Here is a 16,913-nt window from a genome sequence, read left to right as displayed (position 1 = left end):
ACTGGGGACTTTTTCTCAGGGAGCTCATTTATGGCGTGTTCAATTTATTTTTCCAAGATAAGGTTATTTAAGGATTCTATTTCCTCTTCTGTTAATCTGAGCAATTTCTATTTTGTAAACATTCATCCATTTCACTCAGATCGTCAGGTTTATTGGCACATAACTGGGCAAAAATAGCTCCTGACCATGGCTTTGATTTTCTCTTTTTTTCTTTTTTGACACTGGTAATTTTGGTTTTCTTCTTTCTTCCTTTTTTTTTTTAAATAAAATTAATGGTTTATCTATTTTGTTTTGTTTTTATAAAACCAGCTCCTAGTTCCACTTATTAGTTCAACGGTTTTATTACATTTGCTTTTATTAATCTCTCCTTTGATTTTCAGGATTTCCAATTTGGTGTTTAATTGGGGATATTAAATTTGTTCTTTTCCTAGGTTTTGTTTTGTTTTGTTTTGTTTTGAGTTGCATTCCTAATTCACCTATCTGCTCTTTTTTTCTCTGTTTTACTTATTCTTAAACGTTTAGAGGAAGTCCCCCAAAGTTAAGGTCACAAACACGCGAAGTCCCAGGAGGCCGACAAAACCTGCGCCCAGTGCGCAGACGCAGACGCGACGCTCTAGCGTAGGAAAGCGGAACCACAGTGCCTTCTGGGAGATGGAGTCTAGGTGAGCGCGTGCCCGGCAGGAGCCTTCCGCTTCCGGACTCCATTTCCCAGAAGGCGCAGTGCTCCCCGCCTGTTGCGTACTTCCTCTTGCCCTTTCCAGCTTGCCTCTAGCGAATAGCCGTATGGCGCGACGCATTGTGGGATCGTTCTTCCGGTGTTCAGAGTCAGGAGTAGTGGGCCGCCATCTGACCTGGGAAGTCCGACTTCCAAACTTGGACTGTTGGTGCGGATCCGAGGGGCCGAGCCCTGCGGGGGAGGGAGAGAGGGGAGAAGGAGTGCGCAGGCGCGGTGACCCCTTCACCAGTCCGCCCCCGCTGAGGCTTCCTACTCTAATTGATCGTATGGGGGGGGGCGTAAAAGGGCCATTAGACACGCGCGTCCGTGAAAGTGTTGGAGCTGGGGGGGGTCGGGCGCCCCCCCTACTACTCCCACAGGGCCGTCGTTGGTTTTGCAGAGGCCTAAGGATGGGGTCATGCACGTGGGCACAGACACTCTCCACGCGCGTGTACACACCCACCCACTCCATGCTCACGTGCACACATCACACCCACTATGCACGCGCGCTTACTACATACTCTGTACACCCCCGCCCACAGCAGACGTGCACACACCCCACACGCACACTTCGCCTACCCTACACACGCCCCCCACGTGTGGGCACACTTCCCCCGTGCACACACGTTTACATACCCACACCCACACGCGCCGTGCACACACATCCCCCGACATGCACACACATGTACGCGGCATCGGCAGGACACCCTCCACACACCCTCATAAAATACCCCACGTGCACACACACACACACACACACACACACACACACACACGCACCTGCACGCACTCCCCTCACACGCACCAGGCACACACACAGCTTGCTCTTCCACTTCCCCCCCCCCAGGTACCTTCTGAGGTCAGGCCCCTCCTGCTGCCTCCCTTCCCACCCTGGGGAGGGTTTTCAGGGGCCTGGGGCGGGCCGGCTGAAGTGACCTTGCTTTTGAGCCCCCAGGTCCCAGCTCTCCGGGAAGGTGGTAGAGGCTGCCCCTGGGAGAAGGAGCCCCTCGCGCTGAAGGAGCCCCTCGTCTGCAGCTCCAGGGCAGCCCCTGGTGAGAGCGGGCCCGGGACCCCGCCGGCCTGGCCATCTTGGCCGCCCTGGCTGGGCAGAGAGGGGGTGACCATGGAACGCGTGGCCGGAGTGCTCGGAGGGAGAGGTGAGCATCGGCCAGCTGTGGGGAGGGAAGGGAGTGAGCCCCCGGGCCGAGGAGCACCTGGGGACAGAGCGGTGGAGCGCAGGACCCCGGCTCTTGGGGGTGTCCCCGCCCCTCTCCCAGGGTGTCCTGGCCCTCGGTCTGGCCCCGCTCAGCCAGTCAGTGAGTCCTTTGGATTCCGCACCGTCTGCGCCCTGCGTGCGACCAGAGCAGAGACCGAGGGGGCCGAAGGAATGACCGGGGAATGACCGGCGCCCTGGCCTTTGGCAGCTCGGGGGGCGCCGAGGGGGGCTTTCCTCGGGAGCCCCCGGGCCGCTTCTCCTCTACATTCTTCCTTTTGTCCAGGTGCTCTCCTTCCCCCAGACTGGGGTGCAGTGGCGGAGGCCCGGAGGACTTCTGGGGTCGTCCCCACCGGCCTTCGGGTGAGTTCAGCTTCTCTTTCTGTCGTGTCATTTCTGGTATTGGATACAATGTCGTGCCTTTCTCTTCCACGGCGTCGGCTTTACCGAGTGCCCCTCAGGAGCCTCGGCGGCCCCGCAGAAGTCTGCGGATGATACAGTGTAGTCTGTGCATACAAATGGCGGTGTGACCGTCCACGTGTCAGTGTAGCCTGCGTACTTACACATCCTGCAGTAGGTGGACCCGTATATGTCACTGCAGCAAGAATGTGTCACTGTTATAAATGGACAAATGGTAGACTTTATGTGAAGACTTTGATGAGGACTAGTTTCTGTCCTCAGTATTATTAATTATGCAGATCATTTTTCTAGTGCTGAATTGTCCTTACACTGCTGGTATAAATCTAACTTGATTGCAGTGATTGGTTGGTTTTTTTTTTTTGATTGATTGTACCACTTGCTAAGATTTCCTTTAAAACTTTTAGGTTGATATTTGTTAGTCTATGTTTTTCTTTGTTTGCTTTATCCTTTCCTGATTTAGGTCTTCAGATTACATCTAGGGGCAGCTAGGTGGCGCAGTGGGTGGAGCACTGGCCCTGGAGTCGGGAGGATCTGAGTTAAAATCCAGCCTCAGACACGTAACACTTACTAGCTGTGTGACTCTGGGCGAGTCACTCAATTCCAATTGCCAAGCCCCCCCCCCCCCAATTATGTCTGTCTTATAAGAGGAAATTGGTACAGTCCCTTCTAAATTTTTTTGAATAGTTTGTGTAACACAGGTATTAATTGTAGTTTAATCAGTCAGTCAGTAAAGCATGATAAAGCACCTGGCCTGTGCCTGACATTGTGGTCAGCCCTTGGGATACAAAAAGAGGCCAAAGACAGTCCCTACCCTCAAGGAGCTTACGGTCTAATGGGAAAGACAACATGCCGACAGATACAGACAAAGCAAGCTCTATACAGAATAAATAGGAAAGTAAGAACAGAGGAAAAGCATTGGAATGAAGAGGGGTTGGGGCAGGCTTCCTAGAGAAGGTGGACGTTTAATCGGGACTTAAAGGAAGCCAGGGAGGTCAGTAGTGGGATTGAAGGGAGCGTATTTCAGGCCTGGGGGACCAAGAAAATGTCTGAAGCTGAGAGATGGAGGGGCTTGTTTGTGGAGTAGCTGGGAGGCCAGTGTCGCTGGATGGAAGAGGCCATGTTGGTGTAAAAAGACTAGAAAGGTGGGAGGGGGCTGGCTTATGATGGATGCCAGACAGAACATCTTATATTTGCTTCTGGAGGCGATAGGGAGCCACTGAGGTTTATTGAGTGGGGGTGGGGGTGGGGGGGTGGCATAATCAGACCTTCACATTAGGACAGTCACTCTGGGGTCTGAAAGGAGGATGAACTGGAGTGGGGAGGAAACTGAGACAGGCAGACCCCCAGCAGCTACTGCCGTAGTCCAGGTGTGAGGGGATGAGGCCTGCACCAGGGTCAGGGCAGGGTTGGAGGAGAGAAGTGGTTGGATTGGAGAGATGTTGCATAGGTGAGACGGACCAGCCTTGGAAACAGATTGTATCTGGGGGCTGAGAGATAGCGAGGAGACAGAATGACACCCAGGTTGTGAGCCTGAGGACCGGACAGTGATAAGGAAGCCAGGAGGTGTGGGGGAAAGATTAAAAGTGAGATTTGGACATATTTAAAGAGATCCATAAAATTCTATTGTAAATTCATCTTGGACCAGGAGGTTTCCATCCCCACCCTCCTTTGGATTAGTTTCATTAAATTTTGTGAAATTGGATTAAGATTTCCCTTTGGTGTTCCATTAATTTGAGTAGTTTATTCTTTTGCAAGTAATCCTCTATATCTTTTTGAGTGCTCAGGGTTTTTTCCATATAACTGTATATATAGTAGGTATATAGTAATTCTTTTTATTTCTTCTGTTGTGGTTTCACCTTGTTGGTTTTTTAAAATTAATTTGATTTTCTACTCTCTTTTTAATCACATTGGCTAAAGAGTTATCAATTTTGTTATTCTTTTCAAAGGGTTTGACTTTTTAAGTTTTTGTTGATCAGTCTTCGGTTTCTATTTCTATTCCAATTTTCATGATTTCCTCTTTTAGGATTCTTTTAGTTTTGTTCATTTGTTATCTTTCTAGTTTTTAAAATATATATTTAGTTTGTCCTGTCTTTTTTTACTTATTGTGTGAGTGAATGAACAAATGCGAATGCATTTATTAAGCTCTTCCTATGACTAGACAGATGACTAGGATGGACAAATGAAGCCTTGTCTGATGTCTGGGAACACTCAGTAAGTACAGTAGACTCCATGTACTAGTGTGCACACACTCAATCACCAGTCAGCTGGGTCGAGCCCTTTACCTGGGGGCACCGTTTCCATAAGACCCTGGCACGGAAGTCAGGTGCCAGGTATTGTTACAGAGGGAGTGCTGGCTAGGGGAGGGTGCGAGGCTCGGGAGCCGTTCAGCGGCAGGTTGTGAGAGGTCTTGGGTAGATGGCTGGTTTCTCTGTTATTGGTTGTGATTTTTCCTCTGCTTATCGCTTTAGCTGCATCTCAGAAATTTCGGCATTGTTGTGCCCTTGTCATTATTTGTCGCTTAGTTATTCATTGTGTCTGTGATTTATTCTTTGATCCAGTCGTCATTTAGGATTTCATTATTGAGTCTCCACTGAGGTTTGTCTCTTTTGCTTGTGCTCCCTGACTTTATTACTATTTTTATTTCCACATGGTCTCTAAAGCATGTGTTTAGCATTTCTTTTTTATAAACATTTATTTGAAATTGTTCAAAACTCCTGAGTGCAAGCTGAACGAAATTCAAATGCATTTGGAAATTGTTTTTAAAAATTAAATAAAAAATACACCACAACATAGTGCTAATTTGTGGTTTTCTAAGTCAGTATGGGGCCCTTCTGTTTGAGTTGACTCCCACTGCCCTAAGGCGTAGTCTATATTTTGATGAAAGTGCTATCTAGTGCTGAAAAATATGTATATTCTTAGTGGTCTCATTCAGAAGGTGCCGTAGTTAGCTCTTAATTACCTAACAGTTTATTCACCGCTGTATTTCTCTTTTTGTTTCTCTTTATTTTAAATTTGTCCATCTATGTGAGGAACATTAAATTCTCCTGCTTATTTTATACTGCTGTCTTTTTGAAATTTAGCTAATTTTTCCTTTATGAGTTTAGATCCCATGCCAGTTGGCACATAAACACTCAATGATGACGTGGGTTCGTAGGATCATTGATACAGAACTCAAAGGGACCTCCGAGGCCACTGAGTCCACCCCTTTATTTCCTTTGCTGTACAGTGATAACCTCAAGGCCCGGAATAGAGAAGAGACTTAGGATCACAGGACCAGAGGGTTATAGGCATGGAAGGAGAAAGGACCACAGAACCATTGGTTCAAACCCTCTCATTTTACAGATGAGTAAACTGAGGTCCAGGGAGCTGCAGTCACTTGCCCAAGGTCACATAGGTTGTAAGCATCAGAGACAGGATTTGAACCCAGGTCCTCTGACTCCAGAATCCTTCCCTTGTTCTACATCTATGCTTCCTTTAAGCAGAATATGATTTCCATGTTTATCTCTGTTGATGCTGTGGATTTTTATTTTTGCTTTGCCCAGTTGCATAATTGCAACTCCTGTTTTTTTTTTCCTAATTCACATGATAGATACAGTTAATTTTTTTAGCTTGTTTTGATTCTGTTTTTCTTTTTTTAGGTATGTTTTGTGTAAGCCACAAATTGTGGTAGTTTTTTTCTTATTCATTTATTTTATCCATTTATCTTTCATTTTATTGGTTTAATCAATTCACATTTAAAGCTGTGACAGTTAAGTTTATGTCTTTCTCCATTCATGTCTCTAGTATTGCTTAAAAAAAGTTCGAAGTCCTTCCTCCAACTTCTTTTGGGGGAGGGTGGCTTTGTGCCTTTTTCTAAAAAGAATTTCTTTGCTTTGTTCTCATTAATCTTTCTTACTTTCTGTCCAGTCTGAACTTTTCTTCTCTGATTCGTGGACTCTGTCCTTATTTACTTCTTCTTTGATCTTTTTATTTATTGATGCAGTTAGAGCTTCTGAAGTACCAGATTTGAGCTGTCGATTCTGACCAATTTGTATGTTTCAGATCTTGCTCCATCATCTTTTTTTCTGCCTCGTTCTCAGAAATATCAATTCACAAGGGAAGTAATAGAGATAGGAGCCAGGCCCAGTGGTAGGAGTTACTGCATCCCGCATCTTTTGGTATGGCTCTACTGTTTGCTGTCCCTAGGATCATTCTCCTTTCCTTTGACTGAGTCCCTGTTCTCCCATCTTTCTGGGCACTAGCTGCACCAGAAGCTTCTGCTGTTTCTTCAGGAGAGATGTTCAGATAACACAAGACTGTTCTGTATCCCCTAGAAGCTCCAGAAGGTAACAAAATGATGTAGTCTGAAAAGCAGAAGAGCTCAAAGTGCCACAGAGATGCTTCTCTGAAAACCTGAGCCTCGTTATTGACACAGACAAACAGATATTCAGTGCAGGATTGGGGTTTGAGACATCCTGAAAACAGAACAAAACCAAGAAACTGATGTGAGCAGATACTTGGCTTGCAAACACTCCAGACGCTAACAAACACATCAGAGGCCCAAGAATGCCTTCTAATAGTCTTCTTTGAGTATGCTGTTGTCATGTTCAGTCCAGCCCCAATACACTGGAGAGTCTCTCCTGGTTCAGATTTTATTTTTATTTTCAGTTCCAGCTTCTCTCTCTCCCTCCACCCATTGAAGAAGAGAGTCCCTGAAAAGACACCCTCGAGAATTTGGAAGAGTTTGATTCTTGTAGCCCTGACAGAAAAACCGAGGTGGCAGAGAATGCTGGTTGTCCAGAATGTGGTCTATAAATGACCAATGAGGAGAGTGATTGGAAGAAAACAGGCTACTTCACATGTGGGGAATTGGGCAGTGCCTAGCTCGACTCCAATTTCTGCCTGAAACAAATTCTGCTGTTTGACACCACTGTTTTTCTGTTGATGCATTGTTGCAGTGTATCATAGAACATTTATGAACGCTCAGAACTAGGTCAACAAAAGGACAGTAGGGCACATGTGAACAGAGCACAGCCTATTTCTTTTTCTTTTTTTTTTTTTTTGGGTGAGGCAGTTGGGGTTATGTGATTTGCCCAGGGTCACACAGCTAAGTAAATGTCAAGTGTCTGGTCTGAATCCATATTTGAACTCGGGTCCTCCTGACTTTAGGGCCGGTGCTCTATCCACTGCGCCACCTAGCTGCCCCCACAGCCTATTTCCAGTGAAGAATTGTGCACAAGAATATAAAAAACATATGACTAGAAAATGGTGGGGGGAGAGAGGAAAGGTGCCTCCTGTGTGCCCGCATTGTGTTTTACAGGCCTTATCTCATCATGTGAGATTAGTTATAAATGCAGAACAAGGGATGAGATAGACAGTGCCCAGGGTACCTGTGTGCAACCCTTGTATAATGACAGACTTGGAGGGAGGTCCTGGCACTTTGGTTTGATCTGCTATCAAGGTTTTCTGGCTGGATGTAGGCTGAGGAGGCATTGATGGCCAAAGTCATCTGTGGAGAGATGAGCCTTATCACAAAAGTCACGGATCCATTAAAGTGTTAGTAGTCCAAGTATCTCCCTTAGGATGTAATATGCTTTGTAGGCGGTTAATAAACGTTATGTGAAGTGGGGTAAGAGCCGGCTCTTCATTCTAGGACTCCACAGTATAGAGGAGGTGGCCGTCTCTGAGAGAGCAGAGTACTCATGGTGGCTGAAAATGACCTTCCAGCCTGAGAGAGCATTTGTGGGACCCTGCCTCCCTAGTCAGTCTCCCCAGAATATAGAGATCGGTATGGAAGTGGTTGCTGAAGCGTTGCTAAGTAGAAATTAATGATGATTAATGTTGGGAACAGGACTGCTGGTGTTAGTGTTGTGCATCTGATGTTTGTTCAGAGCTTAGGAAAAACACGCATGGTTTTCTTGGGGTTCACTTAAGAGGCTCCATCAAAGTAAAATTCATCAATCAAGAACACGATTTCTGTGCTGCCGGATTAAGTACAAAATGAGGCCCAGAGCAGTAGCTAAGGAGAAAGTCATTGAAGTAGAATCCTCAGAACTCTGAGGGCTCTGGAACTTTTCCTTGATCGCCTACAACTTTGTGTGTCTTGAGGCATGAGTTCAACAACTAAACAGCTAAACAGGAATTTTTTGATTTAGGAATCTGTGACCTTCAAGGACGTGGCCGTGGACTTCACCGGGGAGGAGTGGAGACGCCTGGATCCTGCCCAGAGGGCCCTGTACAGGGACGTGATGTTGGAGAACTATGAGAACTTGGTCTCCCTTGGTAAGCACACCGTTGGTCTCCTGGGGAGTCTTGGCGGTTGGTCTTTGGGTCTTCCTTGTAATTAACTGTGAGTGACCTGAAATGCTGCACTGAGTTTGGGCTGTTGTGCATGAATGTTCAGGACTGCCCCTCCCATGGCAGAGGATCCCTACTCCTTTTTTTTTGGTGAGGCAGTGTGACCTGGGTTAAGGGACTTGCCCAGGTCACACAGCTAGGAAGTATTATGTGTCTGAGGCCAGATTTGAACTCAGGTCCTTCTGATTCCAAGGCAAGAGTAGTATCTATTATGCCACCTAGCTGCCCAAGGATCCCTGCTCCTCATGGCCAGTAGAGATAATGTTTTTGTTCCTTCTTCCTGGGTGAAAAATGTCCCATAGCTTCATTGTACTGGCCCTGAGGCTGCAGCTTCCCTGCTCCCACGAATGTTTGCTAAAATACCAGAGGAGTTCGGAGGCTGTCTCCTCCAGGAGGCCTGCCCCAAGAAATCTTGGGGATTTCTGCGGGTACTGTGGCACTCTGCTTTGTATGGAGTTCCCTTTCCCTAGACTGGAAGCCCCAAGAGGAAAACAATCCTGTCTTAATGAAGTTTCATCTTCCTCTTAGGGTTCTCTATACACAGAAAGTACTCAGTAAAGCATGGTGAATTACAAAAGAAATTCCCCTTCCAGGCCATTGGTCATAGGTCCTGCTTTTCAGGACTTCAGTGGGTCCCTGTCACCTCTTAGATCTTCTGCTTGGCATTCAGAGCCCCTCACAGTCCAGCTCCTACCTTTCCAGACTGATCCACATTTCTCTCCTTTGGGCATTCTGCAGCCATCAGAAATGGCCCTTTTGCTTTTCCTCCTAGAAAAGAGGATTGTACATTAGCCTGTGAATAGCATGTACCGTTTGCTTTTCCTTTTATGTCAATGGTAAATTCAAGATGTTGCTTTCAAAGCTATCCTGTTTTGCTGTATTTTCTTCTGCTTTCTCCTGTTCATTGTAAAAAGACTTCAGTGTCATCCCTTCTTTGACGTCCCCACACACTTGTACAGATTATCAATATATTTCATATCTACTTATATGTATAGGTGTTTTTTCCTTCAGCAGAATGTCAGCTCCCTTTGGGACAGTGATTTTTATGCCTTTTCTTTTTATGTCTAGCACAGGCCTGGCCTACCCTAGGTGCTTGGCTAGCATCATCAGTTGATTGAAATGCCCATATCCCAGTTGAGATACATGGAAAAAAGGTCTTAGCCCCTACGTGTGGATTGGGTCCAGTGAAGTAGGTCTGCAGGTCACACACCCTCAGAATACCAAACACATGCATACACTTCAGGGGTCCTTTGCATCACCCTGTAGGCCTCTTAGCTGCTTTCTTTTCCATAGCTAGAACTGAATTCTTAGATAGCTTTCTAAGCTTCCTTTTCAGCAATTTATCATTTCTGTGCCTATATGTAGGACTTCCTGTTTCCAAACTGGATGTGATCTCCCTGTTGGAGAGAGGGGAAGCCCCTTGGTGGCTCGAGGGAGGAGGCCTCCAAAGCCCTTGCTCAGGTAAGTGAGTAAGTGAAAAGCAGGAGAGTGGGTGTCGTCTCCACATTGAGCAAGGCAGCAGCTCCCCAGTAAGGCAGCCATGCCTCTGCCGTGTCGGACTGTGTGTGGCCTCTCCTGAGCACATCAGTTCCCTGAGCTCTTTCTTTCCTCTCTTGTTTCCCTGTCTCAGGGAATGAGGTGTGTGTTTCTTCTTCTGTGTTGTAGAGTAATTTAAAATTTAGTATCTGTCAAGAAAAGAAGTAAGGTGAAAGAATCTTACACTATCTTTGGTTTTGACTTATCTACATTTCCAGTCTGTTTCTTTCTCTTCCCTGGAAGGAGGAGAATTTAGAAGAACGACAACAGAAATCCCATTCAGCCCAATCAGGCCAGACATCCTATAGTCTGAGGTTAAATGCAGTTTTCCGCTCTTGTGGTCTCCCCCGTCTCATGCCCTTTGGTACCAAGCTGGTCAGACAAGCCTCAGAAAATCAGGCTCAAAAAGAGCCGGTTGTGGGAAAAGATCCCAGCTTTTGGAGAGAGAATTGCTCTTGGCCTTTTCCACAACTCTGGAAAGAGGGGCTTTCTCTGTCCCCCCACCCCCACCCCATCAGCAGCGCGGCTTGCTTGGGAGCAGCTTCCCCTGACGCCCATACTGTGTGCAGGGAGGGCTCGCCTGGGGAGTACAGTTGTAGAGCTGGATGGAATGGCTAAGAAGAGCAGGCTCTGTAGGGATGCTTCGCCCCGTGGGAATCGATGTGGATGCTGCAAGAACAGAGGACCCAGAAGGGCCCCTGCAGCGCTGAGTCCCACCTGGTCCCAACTTTGGGGATTCTCTCCTCATGTACTCAGGCATCTGCCCAGTCTTTTTTTTTTTTTAAGGATTTTATTGAGGTTTTTTGGGGTTTTTTTTTTACATCATAATTTCCCCCGATATCCCTCTCTTTTCCCCTCCCAGAGAGCCAATCTCGTGTTACAGTATCTTTATAAAGACCAAAAAAAAAGAGAGAGAAGAGGAAAAAAATCAGTGCAATTTGTTTATACATTAAAAAAATCCAAAAGTATATTCCGCATACAAAGCTTTTGGCCTCCCACATCTGCCAGGGCATGGGTGGGGCATCTTCTCATGTCTCTTCTTTTGAGCCATGCTTGCTTTTTATAGTTTTACAACTTTCACTTTTGATGTGTTTGTGGTTCTTTCTGTGTGCCTTGTTGTTGTTGTGTGTATTGCTTTCTTGTCCTTCCCTTCACTCTGCATCAGTTCATTTTTATCGTATTCATCATTCTTACAGCATAGTAATATTACATTATATTCATGTACTGCAGTTTGCTTAGCCTTTTCCTAATCAATGAGTATTTACTTCCAGTTCTTTACTGTTATAAAATATGCTGCTGTAGATATTTTGGTGTATATGGGGCCTTTCTTATCAATGACCTCCTTGCGGAATAAGCCTAATAATGAAATCTCTGGGTCAGAGAGAATGGGTATTTTATTTAATTTACTCGAATAATTCAGTTGGCTTTCCAAAATGGTTGTACTGATTCACAGGTCTACCAACAATGTGCTAGTATACTTGCCTTTTCACAACCTCTCCAGCATTGACTATTGTTTTGCATGCACCCATTCTTACCACTGATGTATATCTTAATAGAAATGTTCTCATTTATGGGTAAAAAGTTTCATTGCTACTGTTGTTATCAGGCCATCCTTAGTGAATGCCTTTGCTTTAAGTTTATTGTGTCATCTGGCTGATTATCAAACTTAAGCACACTGGTAGGGGTTGATGAGCTATCATATAGTTTTAGGAGTCTAGACACACAAAATACCTTGAACCTGGAATAGTAATGCCTCCAAAGCCCAACTTTTGAGTTCAAGTTGGCAGGGTTGCCAGTAGGGGGTGCTGTGCTTATTTTTGAAGAACACCTGTAAGTCAAATTGCTATTATCTGATTTGTCATGCTTTTCATCATGGCTGCTTTTAAAATCGTCTCTTGTCATATTTTTGCAGAGTGACAAAAATGTGTCTGGTTGAGTTGAATTTGTTGTTTACTGCTTTTGGTATTCAGTGAATGTCTTTTGTCTTTTTTTCAATATTTTGAGAATTTTTAAAAAAAAGTTTTCTGAAATATATTAAAGAGATTTTTTTTTTTAACAATTTGGGGGAAGAACAGCAGTTCTGAAATTTTTCCTAGTTGCCCAGTTTTCCAGGTCCATCAATTTTAGCTGCCTAAATTGCAAGTTGTTTTCCAGCTCCCATTTCTAACCTACTTTTTCCTCTTCCTGTATGGTTTTCCATGTACTTCCCCAAAGAAGATATTTCTGCTTTCCATGATTGTTGTTTTCTTAGGATATTTGTGAGTGTTTCTAGTTCCCTTGGATGTCATTAATTTATTACTTAGTAACCTGGTAGTCTTAGTATCTTCCCTAGTCATTGGCTTTAATTCCTTTAAGTAGTGTTCTACGTAGGTCAAACTGTGTCTTATTCTCTTGATGAAAGAGATGGAAACTAGAACTTACTCTAAAGAAGTTTCCTTTCTCACATGGCCAACAGTGGCCAGTAACTTTTTAAACATTTCTTTCAGATGCCCTTAGTCAGGAGACCAGGTTTGAAACCAAAGATGCAAGTCTGATAAAATGCATTTACGTCAGGGAATCATCCAAGATGAGACATCTAGTGAATATTCCCTGGCACTCCAGGACAACAGAATCAATGGAACCAATGGAATGTTCTATTAATTTAGAGATACAGAGGGGCAACCAGGAGAGACAATCCAGACTAACAACAGCCCCACGGAGAACAACTTTTAATGAAATGACTGGACCACATCATATAACTTTGGGAGGAAATTGTAACCTGGCATCCATCTTTGTTCCATCTTGGAGAAATCCTGTGGAGAAAAGTCTCCATAAATATGAGACACTTGAAAAGCAAGTAAAGGATTTTTCTGACCTACTTATTTGCAGTACGTTTTCCTTAGGGAAGAACCTTTCTAAGTATGACAAATGCAAGAAGCCCTTTAGTTACCACTCAGACCTAATTAAATTTCATAGAACACATACTGGAGAAAAGCTCCATGAGAACAATGAAAAGGGAAAAACCTTTGGTAGAAGATCATGTGTTACTGGGTATCGGAAACTTCGAATTGGAGAGAAACATGAATGTCACAGATATGGGAAAATCTTTAGCCACCAAAGTAGATTGATTAAAATGAAGAAAATTAATATTAGAGAGAAGTCCTTTGAATGTAATGAATGTGGGAAAGTCTTCAATGATAACAAAATACTTGAAAACCATCACAGAATCCATACTGGAGAGAAACCTTTTGAATGTAATGAGTGTGGGAAAGGCTTCAGCCAGAGAGGAAACCTTATTACTCATCAGAGAACTCACACTGGAGAGAAACCATTTGAATGTAAAGAATGTGGGAAAGGCTTTAGCCAGAGGGGAACTCTCATTAGCCATCAGAGAACTCATACTGGAGAGAAACCCTTTGAATGTCATGAATGTGGGAAAGCCTTCAGTGAATGGGGATCTTTTAATAGACATCTTAGAACTCATACTGGTGAGAAACCTTTTGAATGTAATGAATGTGGGAAGGGATTCAGCCAGAGGGGGACTCTCATTAGCCATCAGAGAACTCATACTGGAGAAAAACCCTTTGAATGTCATGAATGTGGAAAAGCCTTCACTTCAAGTAATGGACTCAAAACACATCAGAGAAATCATACAGGTGAAAAGCCCTTTGAATGTCATGAATGTGGAAAAGCTTTCAGTGAACGTAAAGTACTCAGAATCCACCAGAGAACTCATACAGGAGTGAAACCCTTTGAATGTAATGAATGTGGGAAGGCCTTCAGTGACAATAATGTCCTCAAAAGCCATCAGAGAACTCATACTGGAGAAAAACCCTTTGAATGTCAGGAATGTGGCAAAGGTTTCAGTCAGAAAGGAACACTTATTAGCCATCAGAGAACTCATACTGGAGAGAAGCCCTTTGAATGTCAGGAATGTGGCAAAGGCTTCAGCTGGAGAGCAAGCCTTATTGCCCATCAGAGAACTCACACTGGAGAGAAACCCTTTGAATGTAGTGAATGTGGGAAAGGCTTCAGACAGAGGGCAAACCTTACTACACATCAGAGAACTCATACTGGAGAGAAACCTTTTGAATGCAGTCAATGTGGGAAAGCTTTTAGTAAGAGTAATATTCTCAAAACACATCAAAGAACTCATACTGGATTGAAACCATTTGAATGTAATCAATGTGGAAAGGCTTTCAGTGATGGTAATGTTCTCAAAAGCCATCAGAGAACTCACACTGGAGAGAAACCTTTTGAATGTCAAGAATGTGGGAAAGGCTTTAGTTGGAGGGCTAGCCTTATTACCCATATGAGAACTCATACTGGAGAGAAACCCTTTGAATGTCATGAATGTGGGAAAGCCTTCAGTGAATGGGGATCATTTAATAAACATCAGAGGACTCATACTGGAGAGAAACCCTTTGAATGTCATGAATGTGGGAAAGGATTCAGACAGAGAGTAAACCTCATTACCCATCATAGAATTCATACTGGTGAGAAACCTTTTGAATGTAATGAATGTGGAAAAGCCTTTAGTGAGAAGGGACACCTTATTAGACATCAGAGAACTCATACTGGAGAGAAATCTTTTGAGTGTAATGAATGTGGGAAAGCCTTCGTAGAGAGGAGGTCCTTTAATAGACATCAGAGAACTCATACTACAGGGAAATCTTTTGAATATAATGAAAATGGAATAGCCATTAATCAGTGGGGAACCCTTATTAGCCATGAGTCAAATCACACTGGAGAGAACTCTTTGAATATATTTAATGTGGGCAACAATTCAAACAGAGGACAAACCTTATAAACCTAACAGAAAATTTAGTTTAGAGGAGAAAGTGGATATTGGGAAGGCTTCAGGGAGAAAACAGGCTTATTAGAAATCAGAGAATTCATAGGGGAGAGAAACTATTTGAATATTTTATGTATATTTATGCATTTAAACCTCCAGCACCAGTAAAACACCTTATGTAATGACTACAGTAATGTAAAACAACCTTGAAATTTTTAGAAATCTAATCAATGAAATGATAATTTACATTGATTCAGTTGTAAGCAGTTATCACAAGACGAATTGGCAGTGAAGTCACTGATTGTGCATTCAGTATAGGAAATAGATTTTCAGACATAGCCAAGGGCACTTTGTTTTGTTTAACTATGCTTATTACCAGAGAGGGCTTTAGGTTGGAGTAGGGGGAGTTATCAGGGCAGATCGAGAGGCTAGGAATTGTTGTTATTCAGTTGTGTTCAACTCTTTGTGAACCTATTTGGTGTTTTCTTGGCAGAGATACTGGAGTGGTTTGCCATTTCTTTCTCCAGTGAGCACCGAGGCAAACAGGGTTATGTGACTTGCCCAAGATCACCTAGCTAGCAAGTGTCTGAGGCCAGATTTGAACTCAAGAAGATAACTCCAGGCCCAGCACTCTATCCATTGTGCCACCTAGCTGCCTTGTGGCTAGTAGTAATAGTGATGCTTAAAAAACCTTGTCAGTGAAATATTTAAAAATGCAGAAAAGAGAGCAGAAAAAGTTTCAGACAAGCAAGGATTATTTGTTTCTCTTGTGTTAAATTTACTATTTGCTTAAACTGCACATAATAGAAATTCAGTTTGAAATACAGCCTTCTTTTTTGTCCTTTGTATATGTAGTATTGTAATAAATTTAGTAACACTTGAACAAAATAATAAAGGTTCACAATTTTATATGCAATCCTTTTTTTCTGTTGTATATATCTTTATGTTTAAGATAATAATAAAATTGTAATGGAAAAAAAGAAACCATTTAGCCAGATGTCTGCCTCATTTATCACCACAGCATTCATGTTGGAGAGAAATGCTGTAAAGTGTTGTGAATATGGAAAAGGCTTCAGCCCATCCCAGGACTCATACTCAAGAGAAAAGTTAGTGTTCCAGGTGGAGAGATGCAGGCCCTATGTAAGGATGGCTGGGTTGCTAGGCTGGATGAGATGAGAAGCATGTTCTCGTCAGGGGTCACCTAGCTAGTAGACACTCGCCAACTTAAAAAAATGACCACAAACCCCAGCCCTGGGATGACAAGAGTCCTGAATCAGAGTATATTGGCTTCCCTAGGTGCTGTGCTCATGGTTTCTGGAGGAACGGCTCGGACGATGCTGTTCCAAGTGGAGACAAGGAGAAGCAGGGACTGATGGCTGGATGAGATGTGAAGCACCACCATGGCATCCGTGCCATTTGGTGGTAATGGCTGCCAGTAAGGCCTTTGGCAAACCTTCAAGGGTTCATTGGTAGCAGGAGGGATGGTGGTAGTAGTTAGTGATCATCATCCTTGTTCTTGTCATTCTTCCATGGTTTTAATTATCATCTGTATGCAAACGACATCCAGGGATTTCATAGATGGGGTGTGTGTGTGTGTGTGTGTGTGTGTGTGTGTGTGTGTTGATAGATAGGTATCTTAAACTCAACAGTGTTCAAAACCAGCTCCTTATCTTTCCCCCCCAAATCTTCCTCCCTTCCAGACTTCCCCCTTTCAGTCAAAGGCCCCATCATCCTCTCATTTTTCCAGGTTTATACCCTTCTCATGATCCTGGACTCCTCCCTCCGCCTCACCTCACATATCCAGTTAGTTGTAAAATTTGCCCTTTCTACCTTCACAGCACTTTGGAATCCATCTCTGTCTCTCTGCTTTGGCCCTCATCATCTCAAAATTAAATTGTTGAAACAGCCTTTGAATGGGG

The 16,913-nt window shown here is 44.0% G+C and overlaps 1 protein-coding gene across 3 annotated transcripts; it reads left to right on the top strand.

Moving 5' to 3' along the window:
- The first annotated feature begins 299 nt into the window (after positions 1-299).
- Positions 300-15,930, top strand: LOC110198101 (uncharacterized). Of its 3 annotated transcripts, none has more exons than XM_078154613.1 (6): positions 300-1,872; positions 2,215-2,291; positions 8,483-8,609; positions 10,050-10,145; positions 12,707-14,695; positions 15,488-15,930. In XM_078154613.1, exons 1-6 carry the CDS (start codon positions 1,134-1,136, stop codon positions 15,571-15,573), a joined length of 3,114 nt encoding a protein of 1,037 aa, XP_078010739.1. In that variant the 5' UTR covers positions 300-1,133; the 3' UTR covers positions 15,574-15,930. The 3 variants fall into 3 exon arrangements, with proteins under 3 accessions (XP_078010739.1, XP_020827915.1, XP_020827912.1); XM_020972256.2 differs by having other exon boundaries at positions 300-884; positions 1,671-1,872; positions 12,707-15,926; XM_020972253.2 differs by having other exon boundaries at positions 12,707-15,926.
- The last annotated feature ends 983 nt before the right edge of the window (positions 15,931-16,913 follow it).

Source organism: Phascolarctos cinereus, unplaced genomic scaffold (genome assembly GCF_003287225.1).
Source record: "Phascolarctos cinereus isolate Bilbo 61053 unplaced genomic scaffold, phaCin_HiC Scaffold_5;HRSCAF=322, whole genome shotgun sequence".
Classification (NCBI taxonomy): Eukaryota; Metazoa; Chordata; class Mammalia; order Diprotodontia; family Phascolarctidae; genus Phascolarctos; species Phascolarctos cinereus.
Note: the sequence above shows the minus strand (reverse complement) of the source record. Positions and strands in the feature narration are given on the sequence as shown.

Bases quoted from the DNA above. Each gene is read 5' to 3' on its own strand.
- LOC110198101 (XM_020972253.2), top strand. From the start codon at position 1,134: ATGCACGTGGGCACAGACACTCTCCACGCGCGTGTACACACCCACCCA. The intron at 8,610-10,049 runs GTAAGCACACCG...GCCTATATGTAG, and splicing joins TGAGAACTTGGTCTCCCTTG to GACTTCCTGTTTCCAAACTG. The intron at 10,146-12,706 runs GTAAGTGAGTAA...CATTTCTTTCAG, and splicing joins CCTCCAAAGCCCTTGCTCAG to ATGCCCTTAGTCAGGAGACC.